This window comes from Urocampus carinirostris, chromosome 1 (genome assembly GCF_059441175.1).
Source record: "Urocampus carinirostris isolate Australia breed hairy pipefish chromosome 1, RoL_Ucar_1.0, whole genome shotgun sequence".
Taxonomy (NCBI): domain Eukaryota; kingdom Metazoa; phylum Chordata; class Actinopteri; order Syngnathiformes; family Syngnathidae; genus Urocampus; species Urocampus carinirostris.
In genome coordinates, this window is record NC_142349.1 from 51,331,936 (window position 1) to 51,351,798 (window position 19,863).

General features: G+C 38.7%; 1 protein-coding gene across 6 annotated transcripts in view; it reads right to left on the reverse strand.

Annotated features, from left to right (window-relative positions):
- Positions 1-19,863, reverse strand: part of LOC148375091 (thyroid hormone receptor alpha) — a 131,531-nt gene that overhangs the window by 16,910 nt on the left and 94,758 nt on the right. For 3 of the 6 annotated variants that reach the window (XR_015851401.1, XM_088344524.1, XM_088344536.1), the window contains exons 5-9: positions 12,832-12,893; positions 7,214-7,335; positions 6,661-6,808; positions 4,453-4,658; positions 4,125-4,268 (exon numbers count right to left, since the gene is read on the reverse strand). Coding sequence is in view for 5 of the 6 variants with exons in the window: in XM_088344524.1 (XP_088200650.1) it covers positions 4,125-4,268; positions 4,453-4,658; positions 6,661-6,808; positions 7,214-7,335; positions 12,832-12,893 (682 nt within the window). In the remaining variant the exon portion in view is untranslated. Of the gene's footprint in view, positions 1-4,124; positions 4,269-4,452; positions 4,659-6,660; positions 6,809-7,213; positions 7,336-12,831; positions 12,894-15,955; positions 16,276-19,863 lie in introns of those variants that run through there. The other 3 variants (XM_088344562.1, XM_088344554.1, XM_088344545.1) reach the window with 3 other exon arrangements.

Here is a 19,863-nt window from a genome sequence, read left to right on the forward strand (position 1 = left end):
AGTAAGACACATTTGACCGGAAACAAGCAAATTTATCATAGTCAGTCATCCGCAAACTCAAAGGACTATATGTTGCACATCAACCCAGCCTCCTGTGTTGTTTTACATGCTTTTTCACTATGCTGACAAACCGGACCAAACTTAGACCCATCATTTCACAGCAGCTAAAATCATCGACCTACTCACATCCAACCTCTCGGACTTAACAGGCCCAACATGCAACACAAGAGTCCAGGATGTCACATATCCACCACACCAACTCTTCAGCCCACTACCATCAGGGCACAGATACAGGAAAATAATATTCAGGAGGGCCCACCACTGCCATCACCCTCCTTAACAACAGGCACCACTGACCCTTTTTAAATCAGTCTATATTCATTGGCCCGCACCGTCATACAGTACAAGTGAATTTACCTAAGGGGCCCGAGAAACTAAATCTAAATATCTAGCAGATTGTTATTATTTTGATTATAATGAAGGGACAGTGTGTAATATTTGACCACTGAATGTTGCTGTATTGTGTAGTGCATTGGTCTCCAACATGGTGCCGAATACCTGACTAGCCCACGGACAGGTATTAAAATTAGCTCACCAGTGATGGGTCATTGCAATTTTCTAGTAAGTTTTATTTCTTATTTCTTCTTTATTTCCTCTTATTTAATGTTTTAGTCGCTTACCTCTAGTCATTTCAACCTGGTAGTAAAATAGCAACAACATGGTACATACATTAGTTGTTATTTTAGAAATATATATCAAAATAGCAGCCCTTTGCACCAATCAGTCACAAAATGAATGGTGACACCTGGTTTAGTTACAAACCACGGAGACTCAAAGTGACCAAAATGCACCATTTTTTTAAATTCATTTTTTCTTTTAGCTTTTTGGGTACATGTAGCAGCAAGATGGTGGAAAATTATGTAAGCTTGACGTTGAAGCTCATGTTATTTAAAATACATGCTAATATATTGACCTACAAGAATTAAAAAACAAACATGATTATATGATAGTTCATGTATTTTAGCCCATTATTTATTTATTTTTTTTCCAAAGACAATTTTTTTTATAATTATGGCACTAAATAACACAGTGTCCTTTTTAAAGTATTTTATAGCCTTTTTTCCTCTTAAAATATTAAGTATTTTATATTTTTGTTTTTCTCTTCAAAAATTAGATCAAATACCTAGAAACAAGAGCACTTCTACTTGAAATGGGTCAAACATTTCTTCCAATTTATTGTTCTTAAGTGTGCAATTTGTGCGAGGCATATAACATCCAGAAAGGGTATTTTTCGGAAAGCTGCTGCAATTCCAACAACATGTGAACCGAATGACTTCTCAGCTATTGAATATTTGACAATGCTTTCATGCGTCATACTTGCATAGCGCCTTTTTTTTTTTTTTTTCAAAATCTACTTCAACGTGCTAGGAACAAACAGGAAAAAGAGCTTGTTATGAGCGATTTAGGATGTTCTAAAGCTTGGTTTTAATTTTCAAGTGGAACATTGAATTAAGCAGCCATTTACAATTTGTCAAAAATACTTATTTTTTCTGCTCATAGATTGCCATCTCACCCTCAGCCTATACAAGCAGACATCTACTAACCAGTGAAGGACTGTTTAAGGTTTTTCACACATTGTATTACAAAAAACAAAAAAATAAGGGAACAGGACAGTGGATAAAGTCCTATTTCTTTGTAAAGCAAGCCCTTAACTCATTCAATGCCGTAAAGTTTAAATACATTTATAGAGGCATTGTACCCGAGCACCAAAACATAAAAATATGTTTTTCTTGCTTTAATTTATTTAAGTATTATAAAGGGTTTGGCTCTGCTAATCAATAAGTATCAAGCCTCTGGGAATAATTTCAGTGTGATAAATCACCATTAGATGGCAGGAGTGGCTTTGATCAGATATTTGTCCACACATCGAGGAAGCCCGACTTCTTTTTGTTGCTTTCTGTATACGGCGAATAAGTGTGTGTAGGCAGCCCCACATGGCAAGTAGGCGTAGTGAAGCAGTGTGGTGAGAGTCACAAGATATGGACAAATAGTAATAGGCATTTAACTATTCAACAGACCCTTTCCTTTTGAAAAAGATGGAAAAGTCCTATTGGCATTGTCTGGTCTAGATGGATAACGTTACGTGCATGTCCGCAGGAACGCGGTCGCTTGAGGTAACAATCGCCGTGGTGACCGAAATCCAGTAATCACTTCACTGAAAAGTTCAAACACCATTTCCGTGTTCTTGCAATTAAACATGATTTGGCAAGAAAAAGGCTTTTTTGTTTATAGAAAGCATTGTCTCGTTGTTGGGAGTATCCCAAATGCAAATAAAGCACCAAGGTGAAAGTTTTGCTTAAAATGCATGCTATGGCATAAAGCTATTTTTCTTAAATGCTTTCTTCTAAACGAGTATTCAAGAAACTTAACTAAACAATGGTTAAGGCTGAAACACAGTTGTTTCCCTGATGGAAGTGGGTTCAAGCTATAAAGCTACAAAACGAAATATTCTACAGGCCTTCAAAAATAAGTCCGAATAGCAAAAAATTGGCTAGCTTGGCTCTTTCAATTTGATAAAACCGTCTGGCATTGAATGAGTTAATCACAAAGTCCCAAAATGCTGTACAGACTACCATTACAACATCCACTGATCTGAAACCTGGTAAATGGAGGTGGTTCACATTAATAAATGCCTTGCAAACAGCTCTCTTGGATAATTTTTGCTATCTCGGGTTTGGTTGATTTGTGGTCTTCTTGTTGTCAAGGAAAGTTTTGCATTCTGTCTCCGCTCCTTGCAGTGCGGGCATGTAACTGGGCGGGAGCAAAACACACTTTTTTGCTTCATATTTGACCTGTCAACTTCAAAAGCAGGCCTGGTTCAAGCTTTATGTCCTGTAATGCTCAGAATGTGCCTATTGTTCACATCATTCAAACGTTTGGGATCGCTGAGTGGCAAAGTAAAAGCCATATCTTAAATTAAAACAAAATTAAGCTATTTATAGGGGCAAAATAAGAGACATAGGACAACCCATTTGATAAATAAAAGTGTGACTTTTTCATGGAAAACAATACATTTTTCATGTGACCCCAAACTTTTGAACGGGAGTAAATGTTTTCTGCTTAACTCACAGACAGCATGTGAAATTTCAGTATTTGGCCTCGTGGTGTCCAATCCTTTATCTCAGGGGTTGGGAACCTATGGCTTTCAAGACACATAGGGCTCATTTAAATACATATGGCTCGGAGATAAAATTCAAATCATGCTGATCTTCCTTGTAAGATTCCGATATCAAGTAGTGTAATGCCAAGTTGGGTACGTACAAAGGCAAAGCACAAATAACGGAAGGTGTGGTTCAGTCTATTTATATAGAATATATATATATATATATATATATATATGGCAAGGTCTTGACTACATTATACAGTTAAGGTTTCACAACAAAAGACCCAATTTTTGGCTGTACCTTGCGAGGAAATCTTTTACATGTAGGTATAAAGCATGTTTGTTCACTGTTGCAACTCTGTATGATAAAAACCCACAGAACAAAGTGTAAACACCCCAAAACACCAGCCAAGCAACCAGAGCAATTAGATTGGGTGAGCAGTAGGAGTGGGCAGATTTGATTGGGTGAACGGATTTTTGCACACATGGCTCACTCTCTCACATATGCCCACTGCGCTGAAGGGAAATGCATTTGTGAACTTTTTGTCAACAGTATTTTGTGACATTATTTATGACAAAAATGACCATCAAATTGAGCATCAACACTTAAGTAACTGAGGGAAGGAGGGAATTTTATATGGCGTATTTATATTGATATGGGACTCAGGTTCTAGCATTATTATAATTTCAAATAATCTACACTGTGAAATGAAATGCGCTGAATCATTAGCTTTAGTTTTGAGAGCGGGTCTGGTGGTTTTGTTGAATTTTGTCTTGAAATACATGATTCTTGTGTGTGAAAAATTACCTGGTTATATAACCCCACCCCCTACCATATTCAAAACAATTTTTGTCTTGGATCTACAGAATTTACGTAGGTCACCCTTTTTGACCCGAGAGTGGTTAATTTCTCAAAGGGGAGAGATTTCCATGCATGAATAGCACAAAAGGTAAAGCTTACCTCTGAGAACATGGGCAGTTTCTTGGCAAAGTCCACCACGCGTGTGATTGCAGGCGTCATGATCTTGGTGAATTCACTGAATGCTTCCAAGTCCACTTTGTCACCCTCTGGTGTGGGCACCAATCCCTGACCAATATCATCAGACTGCAGAAAAACTCATGTTACCACTCCGAGAGAAATGAAGTAAAGATAGAACAGAATATAATACAACATTATTCTCTATTCAATAAACATTTTCTTTTTGAAATGTTTGTGTGAAAGTTGTGTGACTTTACTCAATTGAACACTTTTAGATTGCTGAAGGGGTTTTCTCTGTTGTCCCACTCACCAGAAACTTGCGCTTCTGTTTCCAGCTGGATCCCTGGGCGTTAGTGTGTCGATGGGCCTCCGTTGCTATTCGGATCAGCTCCCACTCCGACGTGTTTGGCTCTGGCCTCACCTGCAGCGTCCGCACCAGCTCTTCCCTTTTCCTCTTTTCCCGGTTCTCCTCAATGAGACGTCGTTTAGCCACACGCTTGGAGTCGTCCAACACCACTGTTAGATGAGAGGACCAGCGGAATAAACGTTATAGTTGAAATGCAGAGGATTTACAATAAAATGCTTGAAATTTTTAATTTAAAATTTGCTTGTTTTGTTTTTGTGAACATACAACAAAGCTAAAAGACAGAAAAAAACAGTAAAACAAAAAAATAGTGAATATGTTCATGTCATTATTCAAAGTCCAGTTCATTGTTCATTAGTGGTGTTCTTAGTTTTCCTGTAATCAGTCAATTTTTCCCATTTGTCTTATGAATTGGGTCTCCTGTATTCTTATTCTAATTGTGTTCTTGCCAATACAAATAATCCCATCATATTGCACATCCATTGCTCCAAAGTGGTGAGCTCTTGTTTTCTTTTTTTTACCAGGTACTCATTTTTCAGTAATATTTCTTCTGTTCTATTCCCCAGATAGAGCACCTTGAATATTTTAGGTATCCCATATCCCACCATTTACTTTAAAGTAAACCATAATTTGTCCCTGTAATCTTGTATTCTTAGACAAAGCCAAATTATAAGCATGTGTTTATTGTCTGCTTCTCCAAATGCTCTCGAGCATGGTTGTTGAGCTCCCCCAAAAACTTTTTTAATTTTGGAGGTAATGAAAAAATCTGACCAGGTTATTCCAGTTTAATTATCTCAAAATTCTGGAGCTAGTGGATGTGCTCTGTGTTTTACAAATGATCCACCACTCGTCTTCTGTTATTTTTAAATCAATCCATCCATTATCAGCGCCGCTTATCCTCAGTAAGTTCGCGGGGGTGCTGGAGCCCATCCCAGCTATCTTGAGGCAGTAGGTAGGGGATACCCTGAACTGGTTGCCAGCCAGTCGCAGGGCACACAGAGACGGACAACCGTTCACTCGCTCATTCGCACCTGGGGACAATTTGAAGCCAATTATAAAAAAAAAAAAAAAAATCCCTGCATCATCGGGCTGCGCGATAACCACCCAGCTGCCGTGCCACTCTATTTTTAAATAATCATTTCATTTTAAGATAGAGTGATAAATGCCCACTACTAGTCATCAAACATTTATACAGAACATATCGGAAATTCTGTTAAAAGTATCATATCACTGGTGGTGTAGTGGTTGGCATTTGGCCCTAAATGTTGTTTTAGTTTCAACTATGACTAAATGATCAGGTGGTGGTGGTTTTTATTCAAAAGGCACAGCACATGGACTTTATTTAAAGTTTTTTTTCTCTATGCTCCAATTTATGTATTAATTTCTTTCCCTGTGAAATAATGAATAAGATGTAGCTTCATATATCTGTAAAGCGGACTGTGCCTCACCAGACGAAATACACGTAATGCAAAATAACCAATGTAAGCAAAAACTGTCAATGTCAGTTGAAACATAAAATTGCTCTGCTTTTAAAGCAATCTCAATCTGCAGACAGCTTAAAATGCATCATGGAATAAACTGGTCACCAGAAGTGCATATTAGAGTAAACACCTTACTTATATACTATTGTCTTTTCAATAAATATGTATTTTTACCTGTTTTAATTTCACTTTCAAACGTTTATTTTGGCATATTTGGTCCTTTTTATTTGGGAAATTGCCGTTTCCCAACGTTTAGTCAACATTGGACAGTAAACTGCTTATTCAGAGCCGGTCAGCTGCTAAGATAGAGGTAGCTTTCTCTTAATTGCTGTGCACATCGGTTGGTTTAACTTGAGATTAAAGGCAAAACTCTGCATACTACTAATTAAAAACAGCTCAATCGTTGGAAAAAAAAAATAAAATAATCACATGCTTGTGTAGCATACAGAGAGGGTCTTCTGTATGTGCTTTACAAATGACTTTGAAGCAATGAGAAATATCCTGTGGCAATTGCACAATGTCCTTAAGGAAAATGAACAAAAGCAAGATTCACTTTTCAGTTTTAAATATTTGTTCTAAATGATTGTAAGAGTTTTAAGTGGTTAAAATAATTTTCTTTTTTTTCTATTACAGCAAGATGGATAGTAAAATGGTTGTGCTTCCTCAAACTCACAGTCCATGGCCATGCCAACAGAGATACACTTCTTGAAACGACAAAGCTGGCATTGGTTTCGGGTGATCTTGTCAATGATGCAACAGCTTTCATATTTACACGAGTACGCTGGGTGAAGGTTCTTTTGTATGGTTCGACGGAAGAAACCCTAGAAGAGTAAAAAAAGAAGAAAAAAGACACACGGATAAATGATGGGGACAAGATAAGACGAGATCAACAGGAAATGGTAAAGAGGAACATTAATGACCTTATGTAACAGTTTTATGGTAATATGAAATCAAAAACCTGACTGGATGCTATAAAAACATAACAGCAACAGCTTGATGACAGAGTGAAAAAAACAGTCTTGCAATGGCCATTCAGACTAAAATAGACTTCAATTTACCCCAAAACGTGTATAATCACCATATTCAACAACACAGCCAGATTTTCAAAGAAGATGCTTTTCCTTCTGAGTTTACGCATACAGATTTGTTGGGTGAATTTCGCTATTAAACACATACAATAAGAAAGTTCGTGTTAAATTTGTTAACAATGCTAACCAATGTTGTACCTTGCAACCCTCGCATGTAATGCAACGGTAGTGGTAACCGGTTGCCTTGTCACCGCAGACCACACACGGCTCATCTTTCTCCAGGTAGCTGGGGATGTACCCTGGAACAGAGATGCTAAGAGCTATAGGAAAGGAGGAAGAGGTTAAGGAGAAGGATGGGATGGAATTAAGAGATAGGTGAATACCGGATGCCAAGACAGGTGGGATGAGCAGACAATAATGTACATCAGGTACAGGTAAGTAGATTTGGTGCGACGGAGAGGGCAATGACAAGTACTGGGGGAGGAGGGGCTTTGTGTTCAAACTTAGGGTGGGGGCTCAACATTTCTGTAGTATGGCACCCCAAAATCTGTAAGCTAGAATGCAAAGTATAATGGAGCATGTATTTTCTCACTCTTAACAAATAAATCTGATATTTTTAAAAATCCTGAAGATGGTGTTGTTGTTTGCGCAACAGGAAATCATACAGTTATTATCCAACACATCAATATAATTTGCTGTGTGTGTGTGTGTCCACCTATCCATCCATACATTATATTCCGCTTATCCTGGATGGGGATATGGAGGCAGCAGCCTTAGCAAGGAAGCCCAGACCCCCTATCCTCAGTCATTCATCCAGCTAATCTGTGGGAATCCCGAGGAGTTCCCAAGACAGCCTAAAGACGTCGTCTCTCCAGCGTGTCCTAGGTTGTCCCCGGGGGCTCCTGCCGGTGGGACATGCTCCCAAGGGAGGCGTTCAGGAGGCATCCTTACCTGAGCCACCTCAACTGGCTCCTCTCAGCGGCTCTACAATAGGTCCCACATGGATGACTAAGCTTCTTACCCCATCTCTAAGGGAGGGGCCTGCCACACTGCTGACGAGACCCACTTAAGCCGCTTGTATCTAAGATCGTGTTTTTTCAGTCACAACCCAAGTTTGTGACCATAAGTGAGGGTAGGTACGGATGGTAAAAAGAGAGCTTTGCCTTTCGGCTGAGCTCTTTTTTTACCCATACAGACCGACATACGGTCTGTATGACGGCTGATGCTGCATCAATCCGTCTGTTGATCTCCTGTTCCATCCTACCCTCCCTTGTTAACAAGACCCAAATATATTAAACCTTGGACAGAAATTCATCGCCTGAAAAGGGCATGCCATTTTTGGGAAATAATTCAATATATCTGCAAGTTAATGTTGCAATGTTAATTAATTCCCAAATGTATTTTTTTAATTACCATAAGGTAAATGTTTGAAGTTATCTAAAGAGTTCAACTGTAGCCTGTTCTTTCTCCCATGAATATGGGTGTGATCTGTAATGGGATGGCATATTTGATTAAAGTATGCTCTTGTGACTTCCATAAAAAAGTGCCTTTAAAATTGTCCCTGTAACAAAAATAGTCAATCTTTAATCTTTTTACTCATGAGTTATCATTAAAACTTGACTTATCTGTTGCCACACAAATGACCGTACTGTTTGGCATGCCATTACTAAAGGCGGAATCACTAAAGATCCCTTTGAGGCTCAATAGTGCCAGTGTGTAAACTGGGATAACAAAAACTCCAATTGAGAAGGCTTCAAATGTGCAGACAAACAAGCACTCAGCACAAGTAAAGGATGCACTCTGATTGTGCTCGAAACACATATTTTCAATGTATTACTCGTTTGTGTTTGTTATTTTTAAAAAAGTTGAAATAAAGTTTGCCAAAGTAACACGTTTGACGTTAAAAACTCGCCTTACAACTAGGCAGACCCCTTATTATGACAACTGAAATTGTGATAGCCTTGTTAAAATTTGCTCACAAAATAACTGATGGACTATACAAGTGTAAAGTACCGGTACTTTATTTTAGAAAACTGCTACCCAATGCTGTGGTCATTCACCACTGCCATAAAATAACCTGATCACTATCATATCACTATATTTTAAGGGACATCGTGTAGGATTTGGGGGGGATAAAGTACTGATTACTCATTCATTTTGAAGGTTCTATTTAAATTCTAATATTGACAAAATGTCCTAAGCCTCAAGATTTTTCATCAATACCCAAATGACGAAACTTTGTGAATTTACTTTATTTCTTAATTCCCAGGATTTAGGCCGTAGACGATTGTCTTCACCTGTGATAAGTTGTACATTTGGTTTTAATTTCCTTTTGTCTTCTATGATAAGTCGAAAGTTTAGTAGGCCCCTCAAAAAAGCAAAGAGAAGACATCAATGGATTTTGAACTTGCATGGCGAATAGGGAAAAACACTAAACCTCTAATAAGAGATTCCCACCCATTTAAAAGTCCCTCCCCTGAGACCTAGCTTTTTAATAAATCTGCCAGGACAGCCACATGATTGGCCAATATTGAAAATGATGTTGATCTGCCCGTAGGACGATATGGGCTGGATTATATAGAAAAAGCACGTCTCATAGGATGATATAGTCTAGTATTTCAAAAAAAGCACGTTTCTATCTCATTTCTATCAAAAGTTAGGATTTTTTTCAAATAAATGCAAACCACATGCTTCTTCCTGCCGCTAGAGTGAGCAAAGGCGTAAAGTAGCAGGCGTCCAGTCTGGTTTCATGTTAAAGACAATGTTGTGCAGTATTTTCTCAGCTTCAGTAGGCTAATCCTAGTAGTTTGATCGGACATTATTGCCTGTCCACTTCTGAATTGCTTATTTTTTTCAAAGTGAGGCAAGCATCTTTTTATTTATCACAGCCACTTAAATTTGTTTGTGTTTGTGAAGAGTTGGTTCAGATGTAAAACTGCGTTTAACTGTTAAAATAAACAAATTGTTAACACATTCAATGCCTAAGATGAATTTTTTTTTTTTCGTTGTCTGTGAATAAATGTGTTGTGCTTGGAAAAATATTATATTTGTAGGGTAGGCTACAAATGTAGGATGAATAATAAAGCATTGTTCTGGCGTTGACATTTTTCACTGACCTGGCCCCAATTTAGAACATAAAGTCTGGATTCAGCCCCTGTGCCAAACTGAATTGGACATGCTTGATGTAAACAGTTTATAATAGAAAAAATAGAGGTCAGATCCGGCCTGAAGAATCCACCCCGACCCAAGCCCGACCGATTAACTTGATTTGAGGGACCGGTCCCGAAATAAACCTGAAAGTGCACTTTGGCGCCGTGCGTACTTTATGTGTGCAATAGCAGTCAAAATAACGTACTGGCATCCTGTGCAATTCTTTTAGCAGGTGTCCAATAATACCGGTAAACTTATAATAATAATAATAATAATAATTTCCTTGTATTGTCATTCTGTATAACAATGTACACAGAACGAAATGTCGATTGCACCTGACCCGTTGTAGCGAGCCGATGCAGCCGCAGCCAACAGAGGGCGCCGCCGACCACTTTTTAAGTCTTAGGAATGACTCGGCCGGGGCGCGAACCACCGACCTCCCAGTCTCAAAGCGGGCGCCTTACCATCTAGGCTACTGAGCTGGTACATCACTCTTCTGCTAGATTTTGTTGGCTTTTCCAGCTTGCCACTTAGTTCATCTCCAATAGTTTTTTCTTTCTCGCCACTCACTTGCTCCTGTTTTGCTGCTTACTCGCTCTAAATAATAATTTGTTGCAATAGTTCACCCTCGAGAGCACTGTCCTACTAAATAGTTTCTCTCCGCCCACATTGTTAATGTATTCATATTTTACACTTCAAGTAACTCATGATGAACTTATTAAGACTAATTAAATTTTTATATGGATTACACACACTTGATGTGATGATGTTGCCTCACTAAATTGTGTATGTGTTCCTGCCCAAGTTTTTTGGAGTGCTGTTCAATGTTCGCTCTAAACCTCCCAGGGCCATAGCAATCTCAAAAAGTCCGTCTTGGAATAACGGTGAGCAACATCCATCCTGCGTGCTGCAACCAAATCATGATCAACATATCCAAAACCTGAGATCAAATCAAGGTGCATTCTGCTGGCTTTCTGGCAACACTGGTTAGTTTTTCAAATCTTAATGAATTGGCTAATGTAAGCGGCACAGCAGCTGAGTTGTTACCACATCCGTGGCACAGTTCTGAGGGCATGGGTTCAAATTCAGCTACCAGCCTTCCTGTGCGGAGTTTGCATGTTCTCCCCCTGCTTGCATGGGTTTCCTGAATGTCAGGTTCATTGGGCGGTCTAAATTGTCCCTAGGTGTGAATGAGCGAGTGAGTTGTCTGTCTCTATGTGACCTGCGACTGACTAGCAATCGGTTCAGCGTGTCCCCTGATTGAAGATAGCTGGGTTGGGCTCCAGCACCCCCGCGACCCTACTGAGGATAAGCGGTGCAGATAATGGATGGCTAATGTAATATTGAAAATGTTGCACGGACCACATGTCAGTCTATTTTACAACAACAAATACGTGAGATTTCCCTTTTTAAAAAAACATCATTTGTTACATAATCCTAACATTTTGTGGATTTATATAATTTGTTGCACACTAAAGAACTGTATATTAACACACTTTTTTTAGGGGAAGTAAAATGTTGGCAAAAGGTTTGACTGTTATATTCAAATAAATTGAATGTAACACCAAAGCGATCAAAGAGATACCATAAACCATGTCCCTTTTCCTGCCTCTTTCTTTTATTTTTTACATTTCTTTTTATTTTGCTTTTTTTTTACCTAGCTTTTTTTTCCCCCTAGCGTTTTCCTTTTTTCTTGTTTTGTTCTCTGGTTTCTTTTTTTGTGACTTCTCTTTCTCTTTTTTCTTTCTTTTTCTCTCTCATTTTTCTTTTCTTTTTTTAATTGTATTCTTTTCAATTTGTCAAGTTTTATTTTTTTTATTTTTTTCCCCTTTTTAAACTATTTTTGTGCATAATATTTGGTAATATATGGAAAAGCTGTTGGTAATATGGTAATTTGTAACTAGGTAATTACTTTCAGATTAACCCGCTCCTTTTGTGTGTCAGTAAATCTGGGGATAACTAAATTACTTTTTTTTCCTGTAACGCACCCAACACTGTTACCAGCCAAAAATAAGCCACCATGTGCCTTGAACGTGTTTTCGTTTCGACCTCAGATGAAAATCGAGGTCATTTTGGCAGAGTTTAGAGAAGATTCACTGTCGTTCCCATTAGGAAGAGCCAAAAGAGTTGGTTGAGCAACCGATAAGGATGCCTCCTAGACACAAACCAACAGAAGTCTTTCAGATGTGACTTATTGAGAGGACCCAGTATCTAAAAAGGTTTTAGGATCAGCTGGGGTTTCATGTTGTACTAGTGAGAATGAGTGAAGTCTGGGCCGCGAACTGATTAAATAAGCTGAAGAAAATGGATGGATGAATAGAAAATGAATCTGATATGTTTTCACATAAGATCCTGAAGTTTTACTTCTCTTTTTGCATCATAACCCATAACAGAGACTGATTAACAGCTCTTGAAACCTTGGATACCTTTGTGCTGTTATCCATGTTCTACAAAGCCTTTCAAAGAAAACAGCAAGGAGTCTAACAGAGGGTTGAGGACAGAGCCATTCACAGTCTACGGGGGGTTAGCTCGCCTGTGATAAGGTGCACTGAAAACCATACTCCTCATCAAAGAGCACAATATGAGGTTGCTCTTTTGAATTCCCTTTATTTATTTTGGTGATCACACAATGTGAATGGGTTCTGTTCAAGGTGAATATTCCTTACCAGACATACTCTTCATTGAAGACTGGCTGTTCTTCCTTTTTCTCTTTGGCACATCAAGCCACCTAGGAATAGGCAAAAAAGGAAGTTACTTGTGGTTGGTTTCGCTTGCAATATTATTTGCCTAATAGTTATACCACACAATTATACCAATGTCGATTCATATTTAACATCACCTTAGCGTTGCTCATAGAATAGTTTAAATCTTTTCCCTACTTTTTCAAGTTGAGAGCTAATATTAGTGAACAACAGCCAAATGGCACCTTGTTTGATATACATTTGTAAAATACCAACTGATCTTACCAGGTTAATTGTTGGAAGTAGGAGTAAATAAGACACAGTAAACCACTAACAAAAACCTTTTGCTAGAAAATCACAATGACCCAGCATTGGTAAGATATTTTCAGAATATACCTGCTGCCTTTGTAAGTTTTCTCTTGACTCATCTTTATCACCAATTCCAAATACTGACACTACTACTGCATAAAATTTCCTTCACTGTGCAAAAAAAAAAAGACTGGCATTTTGAAAAGAAATACATTTTAATTTCAACATAATATCTTCCAATAGTATTCCAAATTTCAGGTTTCTGGCTACTAGAGGTTAGCTGATACTGGTATCAGCCACTATTGCGAGTTGGTATTGGCACCAATGTGGATCCGTAGTTTTTATGGTGCCCAGTTTTTTTTGGTCTCTTTTTTAACTACCAGGACTACATTTGCTGCCACTGGCAGATAAACACGGCCTGATCTATTTAAAGTTGCTTTTCCTTTTTCTCAACTATAACACACTAATGAATTTCACACTGAAGTTGCCCGGAAAAAAAAGATAAAAATGAGACATTCCTTTCTCAGTTGACACTGCAGTTCACGGTTTAAGTTTTCATTTTATTGCTATACATTTGCCCATTTCACTGGAAAACCGTCCGCAATGGCCACCTTAATGTCTGAAGTGAGCTGTGGACACTGAAACACTGCATGATTTAAAAACAATAGAGATTTTGTTGGGCTCCAGTTTGCAAGAAAACCAAAATGTCAAGTCTGGTATAACATTGATTGGGCAAGGCAAGCAGAATTCATTAAAAGTATTGTGCCTTTTTTTACAGGGGCGTTCCATTGAAGGATACATTGAGCATCAGATAGGAGCCGCACCGGGTCAGTTGCTGTTGTGATTGATACCACGATGCACTCCAGATCGTTTTTCCCCACCAGAAAATGTTAACAAGATGCTATGCTTAATTTATTGGTGAAAAAAAGATAGGACTCTCCGGGGAAAGGCACACTAGTGAAAATATGATTTGATTGGTACTGTTGCCCCATGTTTATCAGGGTTAATGGGGACCAGAACCCCCACAATATGCAAAAATCCACAAAGTAGCCCCCTCTTCCCCATTTTTAACATGCACTCTGCATTACACAAATTTGCACTCTATATTCCCTGCTCGACCGGATGTAATCGATCGCGGCCACAACCGTGGATTTCATTTTAGGTGGGCCAGAATGACAAGCATCCCAACAAAAAGCATTCTTTTTCTGGTCACCAATCAAAGCAATTTGAGATTATGGATAATGTATTGGTGATGAACAGTGGCTGCACAGGTGGACGTTCCTTTTGAGAATGAAGGATGGAAAAACACCAACACACACAACAAAAATTTCAGCAATAGTTGACCGGGAACATCGGATATCAGTCACACAGTGCAGTTCATTTTGGGTTGGTCACAATGTCTTTCAAAGACCCGAACCGAAAAAAAAGGCGCTCTGCGATCATGCATCCAGTACACACGTTTTTTGAGGAACATTTTTAAATAAATATTTTTCAACCTATTATACATTGAAGCCGCAAAATATGACGGATAGAATAGCGAGGGATAACAGCATTGTAAATTTGGATTTTCAAGTAATTTGTGCCTAACTTTATAGGGCATCAATTAATACAATATAATCCAGCGTTTGTCAAAATTCAAATGAAGCATTTACGTGAAGCAATACAGATGTAAATGTTTTGATAAGTAAAAAGATTCAAATGATGCATTTCTATCGAGATTAATTCTAGAATTGTCATTGGCAGAGCTATCGACATTATAAAGGAGTCTTCTCACCCTGACCACGACCTCTCTGACCCGTTTTCTTATGTTAGGTGCTACAAGTCCCTTAAAATGAGGATTAATAGACGGTTTCTTCCACCGGGTCACCATTACCATTAACAAGCAATCAGAACTGTGAAAAATAGATATCTTACGACTTATTTGGGAATCTTTCTTGCTGCTAAACGTTGTTCCACTACTTTCATTGCAATATTGTTATGATGCACTACTTTTCATTGCACTATTATTAAATCTTGGGACAGTCTCTCGGCACTATGTTGTAAATGTTTTGCCTACGTTTCCTGACTGTCTTATATCTTTTTATTCCCTAAGTCTATATTATGTGTATATCCTTGAGAGTCATTTCTAAACACATTGCATACAATGTTTAACTACATTGTTATCAACGACAATAAAGACAATTCGATTCAAAACTAAAGAAAGAATGACAAATGTTGCAAAATGCAGGTAGTTGTATCCAAAACCAAAGCTTGTAAAAGAGCGTAAAGAACAGACTCTAAGGACAAGTGATTTCACAGAAGTACACAAATGTTCTCCTTTGAGCTTGCATTTATAGACTACAAAAAGTCAGATCTTCCCTTTTTTTTCTTTTTTTTTTACATTGGAATGGATAACTGAATTGTTTCTTCACATGCTTTTAAATTTGTGACAACAACAGTGCCGAGAATTCGCCTCCAAATCGATGAGGAAAAGAAACTCTCAACATTATTTGCCATTAGTATAACAGTAACACAGCCCAAACACACCCAAAATGGTGACATAACAAAACATTAATGTTGCACGAACATAGTACATAGCAAAACTGATTTGTGATGCGTTGAGCTTGAAGATATTAAAAATTCAATACACAAGTAAAACTAAGTAGCACAATTATATTCAGTTTAAAATAGTCCATGTGCTGGTTTGACTTACTTGACAAAGTGCACAAATTCCATGCATTTAATTCAATGATCTGAAAAGTCAATCAAACCAACAGAAAGTGTTTCTTTTAAAAGCTATGGGCAACACCCACACACCAACCTGTTGATGCAGTATGGCTGTAAAATATGCATGTTGCTCCTGTGATTATTATTTCTTCTACACGTTCAGCCTCCCGGCAATCGAAATGACTGAGCGTGTGCAGTTCCCCTGCAGCTGTTTGCAGTGAAGTTGTCAGTGTAGGAAGTCCAGATCCTCCACGCGGTCGGTAAACAGTATTGATTCAGCTCCACACAGTGGTCTGAACTCCAACAACCTCCCCGCGACCCCGATGTAGAGCCCGGCAAAGTTTATCGGACTGTCAAATAAGTGCAGTTTCTGCTGTGAGTTTTCATAGCCTGAGTGCTGCTTTGCCTGCCTCGGACTGGCTGCTAGCAAGAACAACTATGATGTTTATTTCCTTCCCTCCCCTCCACTCACACTTTTTACTCCCTCTCTTCCTCCTTTCTGGCTGGCCCGGTCCAGCCCCCAAGCATGTTGGTGTGCGTGCATGCATACATGTGTGTCAGCATGTGCCATTGACGGCCATCACAACACAATTCATTTCACTCTGATCTGTTTCAAAAGAATGCTCCGGCTTCCTGTCTGCCAGTCTATATTTAGAAATACTGTCCTGCATTCTTCTCCTCCCAAGGGTCCTCTTTGTCCGTCTGATTTGCTAATCTTTGTACCCATCTCATATGACTATCATTGCTGCTGTTAGATTAGCTTGTCTTTGCACTGTGTGGGTTGAAAACGTAGATAAATGAAATGGGATTTCTGCACTCAAACTTAATCAAGCAAAACACTAACTCGATTATATAACAGCAGCTGAGACGGCCTATTGATGTGTGGGGACAGCATTACAACTGAGTTAAAATTGTGTTTTGTCTCATTAGTACAAACTGTTCCAAATATTTAATTCAAATCATTATCAAATCAGCAGTTGACCTTTATTACAGTAACCGCAATCCTACAACAGGACGTTTACTTACAGGGTTTGTACAGCTTTTTTATGGCCTAATTCAAACCGTTTTTAAGGAGTTTTTCCAATTTCGCCAGTACCATTCAATCTAAAATCCAATGTGAATCTTGTGTTTTGAAGAGCCACAAATACACCTGAAATTTTACATGTGATTGTTTTTATCATGCAAGGAAGTAAAAGCGGGGCCGCCATCCTTGCTGAGACTGTGTCTGACCTACGCCAAAATAATTACCCCTGAAATGGATGATCAGGATCTACAACTCATGGGAAACCGCTACAATCAAGACTGTTGGATTCTAATCGTCACAGAAACCTGGCCCATTCGAGGATCCCCAATCCTAGCGGCAGCTAGGCGGTTGCTCTACATTACTTCTGCACTGAAAAGAGAAATCCTTCAATTCCGTTATACAATGGTACAATGGCAATACGGACCATTTGTTCATCTTTGAAGGTTACTATTCTTTTAGTCAGGGGATATAAATTGTCGGTTCGTTAGCAAGCTGGCAGAAGCTTGCTAATAATCCTAGTGATTAAAATCACCCGAGTTGAAGAGGAAAAAAATGCAGGACATGTGGCTCTGGAGGATCGCGTTTCCCAGCTCAGTTCTGCACTATAGTATACTTGATAATTTATTTTATTTTAAACATTATTGACTAGAAAGTTGCCAGTTATAACGTACTTGGCAACCAATGATGACAAACATCTCTTGCATATATCTTGCATCATTATTCTGAAATTTCAAACTTTACTGCAATTTAAATTCCATATGTTGTAGTTCTCAGTTTTGCAGTAGTCATTTTCGTACTGATATCAAGTATCAGTTATATGTTAGCTTTATTATAAAGGGACAGCAGATCATTTGACCACTAGAAGTCACTGTATGGTGTAGTGAAACTGAAAACGTGTGCTAAAAAGAATAAGGAAGAACACAAACTCCCGAGTCTTAAATTGACCAAAACACACTATTTTACCCAGTGTGTTTGAGATTAACAGGTTCCCGTAGCAGAAGGCGGACAATTATGTCGGCTCCTTCTAAGTGAGGTTAACTATATGTGAAATAAATGCAGTATTTAAAAACATGTATGTTTGCATGTTAGTTAATGTGCCTTCAATATATTGTTTTTTTAATGAATGATTCTTTTAATACTAAGAGGCGATCTATACGCACGCTGTCCCTTTAAGGTATTAGCATTCGCATTGGTGGCTCATAACAATATTGTCTTTCCTCTAGTGGTAGCATTGTAATCATAAACAACAAACTATAAATTAGAGGAACAATTAATTGCCATAGGTTTTTTTTTGGGGGGGGGGGCACCCTGGGGGTATGCTCTGATGATAACTGTATGTGTATCAATATTTAACTATTAAAGATGACTGGTATCAGTCTTAAGTGGAAATTAACAGAAAATAGATCAACATATCTCAAATTTGAAAAAAGCTTCTCTCCCATTCCAGATATGACACCGCCCCATTAAAGACAACCTCCAGGTAAATTCCAGTCTCAGCTAGTCTGATTCCACATATGCTTCAGACGAGGACATGTTGAAAATATTGTGTTTTGACAAGCTGTTGCTTCTCCATTTAACATTTGGGGATAAAACCAAATCCGTATTAAGTGTTATTTGGTCATGGCCAGATAAAGCTCTTACACAATCACATTGTGAAAGGAAACATAATCAAATTTTGCTGAGAAATGATAGCTGTGGAGTCTGTGGCATGTCTAAGCAGTGGATTGTTGACTGTGTACTGAAAGGTTTCATTCAATATTTTTTTAGGATTTTTTGTAGCATGGCATACTTATAACATGGAGGCAAATGACTACATATCAGCAACAAAAATGTAATATTAGGGATGTGTGATTTCACAATTTTGCAGACTGATGGCTATATCCAAATCTGTATTCATACCTATACTTCGTACCAAGTCAAATCATGTCAAGTCATGTTTTTTTGTAAAACCATTAAACCAATATAATTATTACATAGCATTCACTTTTAAAAAGTTTACTTTGTATTTAAAATTAGAGACCTGCAAAGAAAATAACGTAAGATGCTGGTTTTTGATTTTGACTATTATTGCGCACTATTGTTTGTTTTATGACTATTATGAACTGTTTACTGCTAGATATAAGGGCCCGGTCACACAGCCGTTTGCGTCTGTATCGCGGCTGAATCACGACCAGAAATTTCTGCCCGTGAAGCAGACGCTGTTGGACGCTTTGAGATCGCGATACAGACGAGATACAGCCGTGCTTTACACGCGGCAAGAAATTCACAGGCGGTTGGCCGCGCGAAAAAGTTTTGCGCTGCTCAAAACTTTAGACCACGGGTAACCGCGGGCGGCACACGTGGTACACATGAGGTAATGACGCGGTACAGACGCGGAACGACGTGCTACGGCCGCGGCCAGGGCGTGGTTACACGCGGGTAGGACGCAAAATTTTAGCGGGTAATCGCGGGTGGAGCACGGTCATAGCACGTTTGTTCTGCGCCTGTATCGTGGTGTTATCACGTGAATTAGCGTGTGTAACGCGTGTGACGGTCAAACGCCTTTCTCCGCGTATATACAGCGCGATTTGCCGAGCACACGTCAGTTGTGCTCGAGACGTCAAGGGGTGAACATGGATCCCTGTCACAGTAGTGACCTCGTCTTAATCCATTTTTATTTCTTGACTTTTCTTTTCATTTCATAACAAGATAATAAAATAAAAATGAAAAACTATTACAATAATAACATATTGGCTTCTTCTTTGGTACCATAGCTTGAAATCTTTATCTTCACGGGACTGTGTCTTGAGCGGTTATGATTTCTACAGCCCGACTTGGCAGCTTTTATACCCGTGGTCCACACGCGGAATTGATGTGGAACTGACGCGATGAGGAAGCGGAACAGTCGCCGGCGTCTGTTTTGAGGGCATACCATGGATAAACAGCGGGTTGGCCAATTTTGAGCATTTTCTACCGCGGGAAAAAAAAAAAAAAAAAAA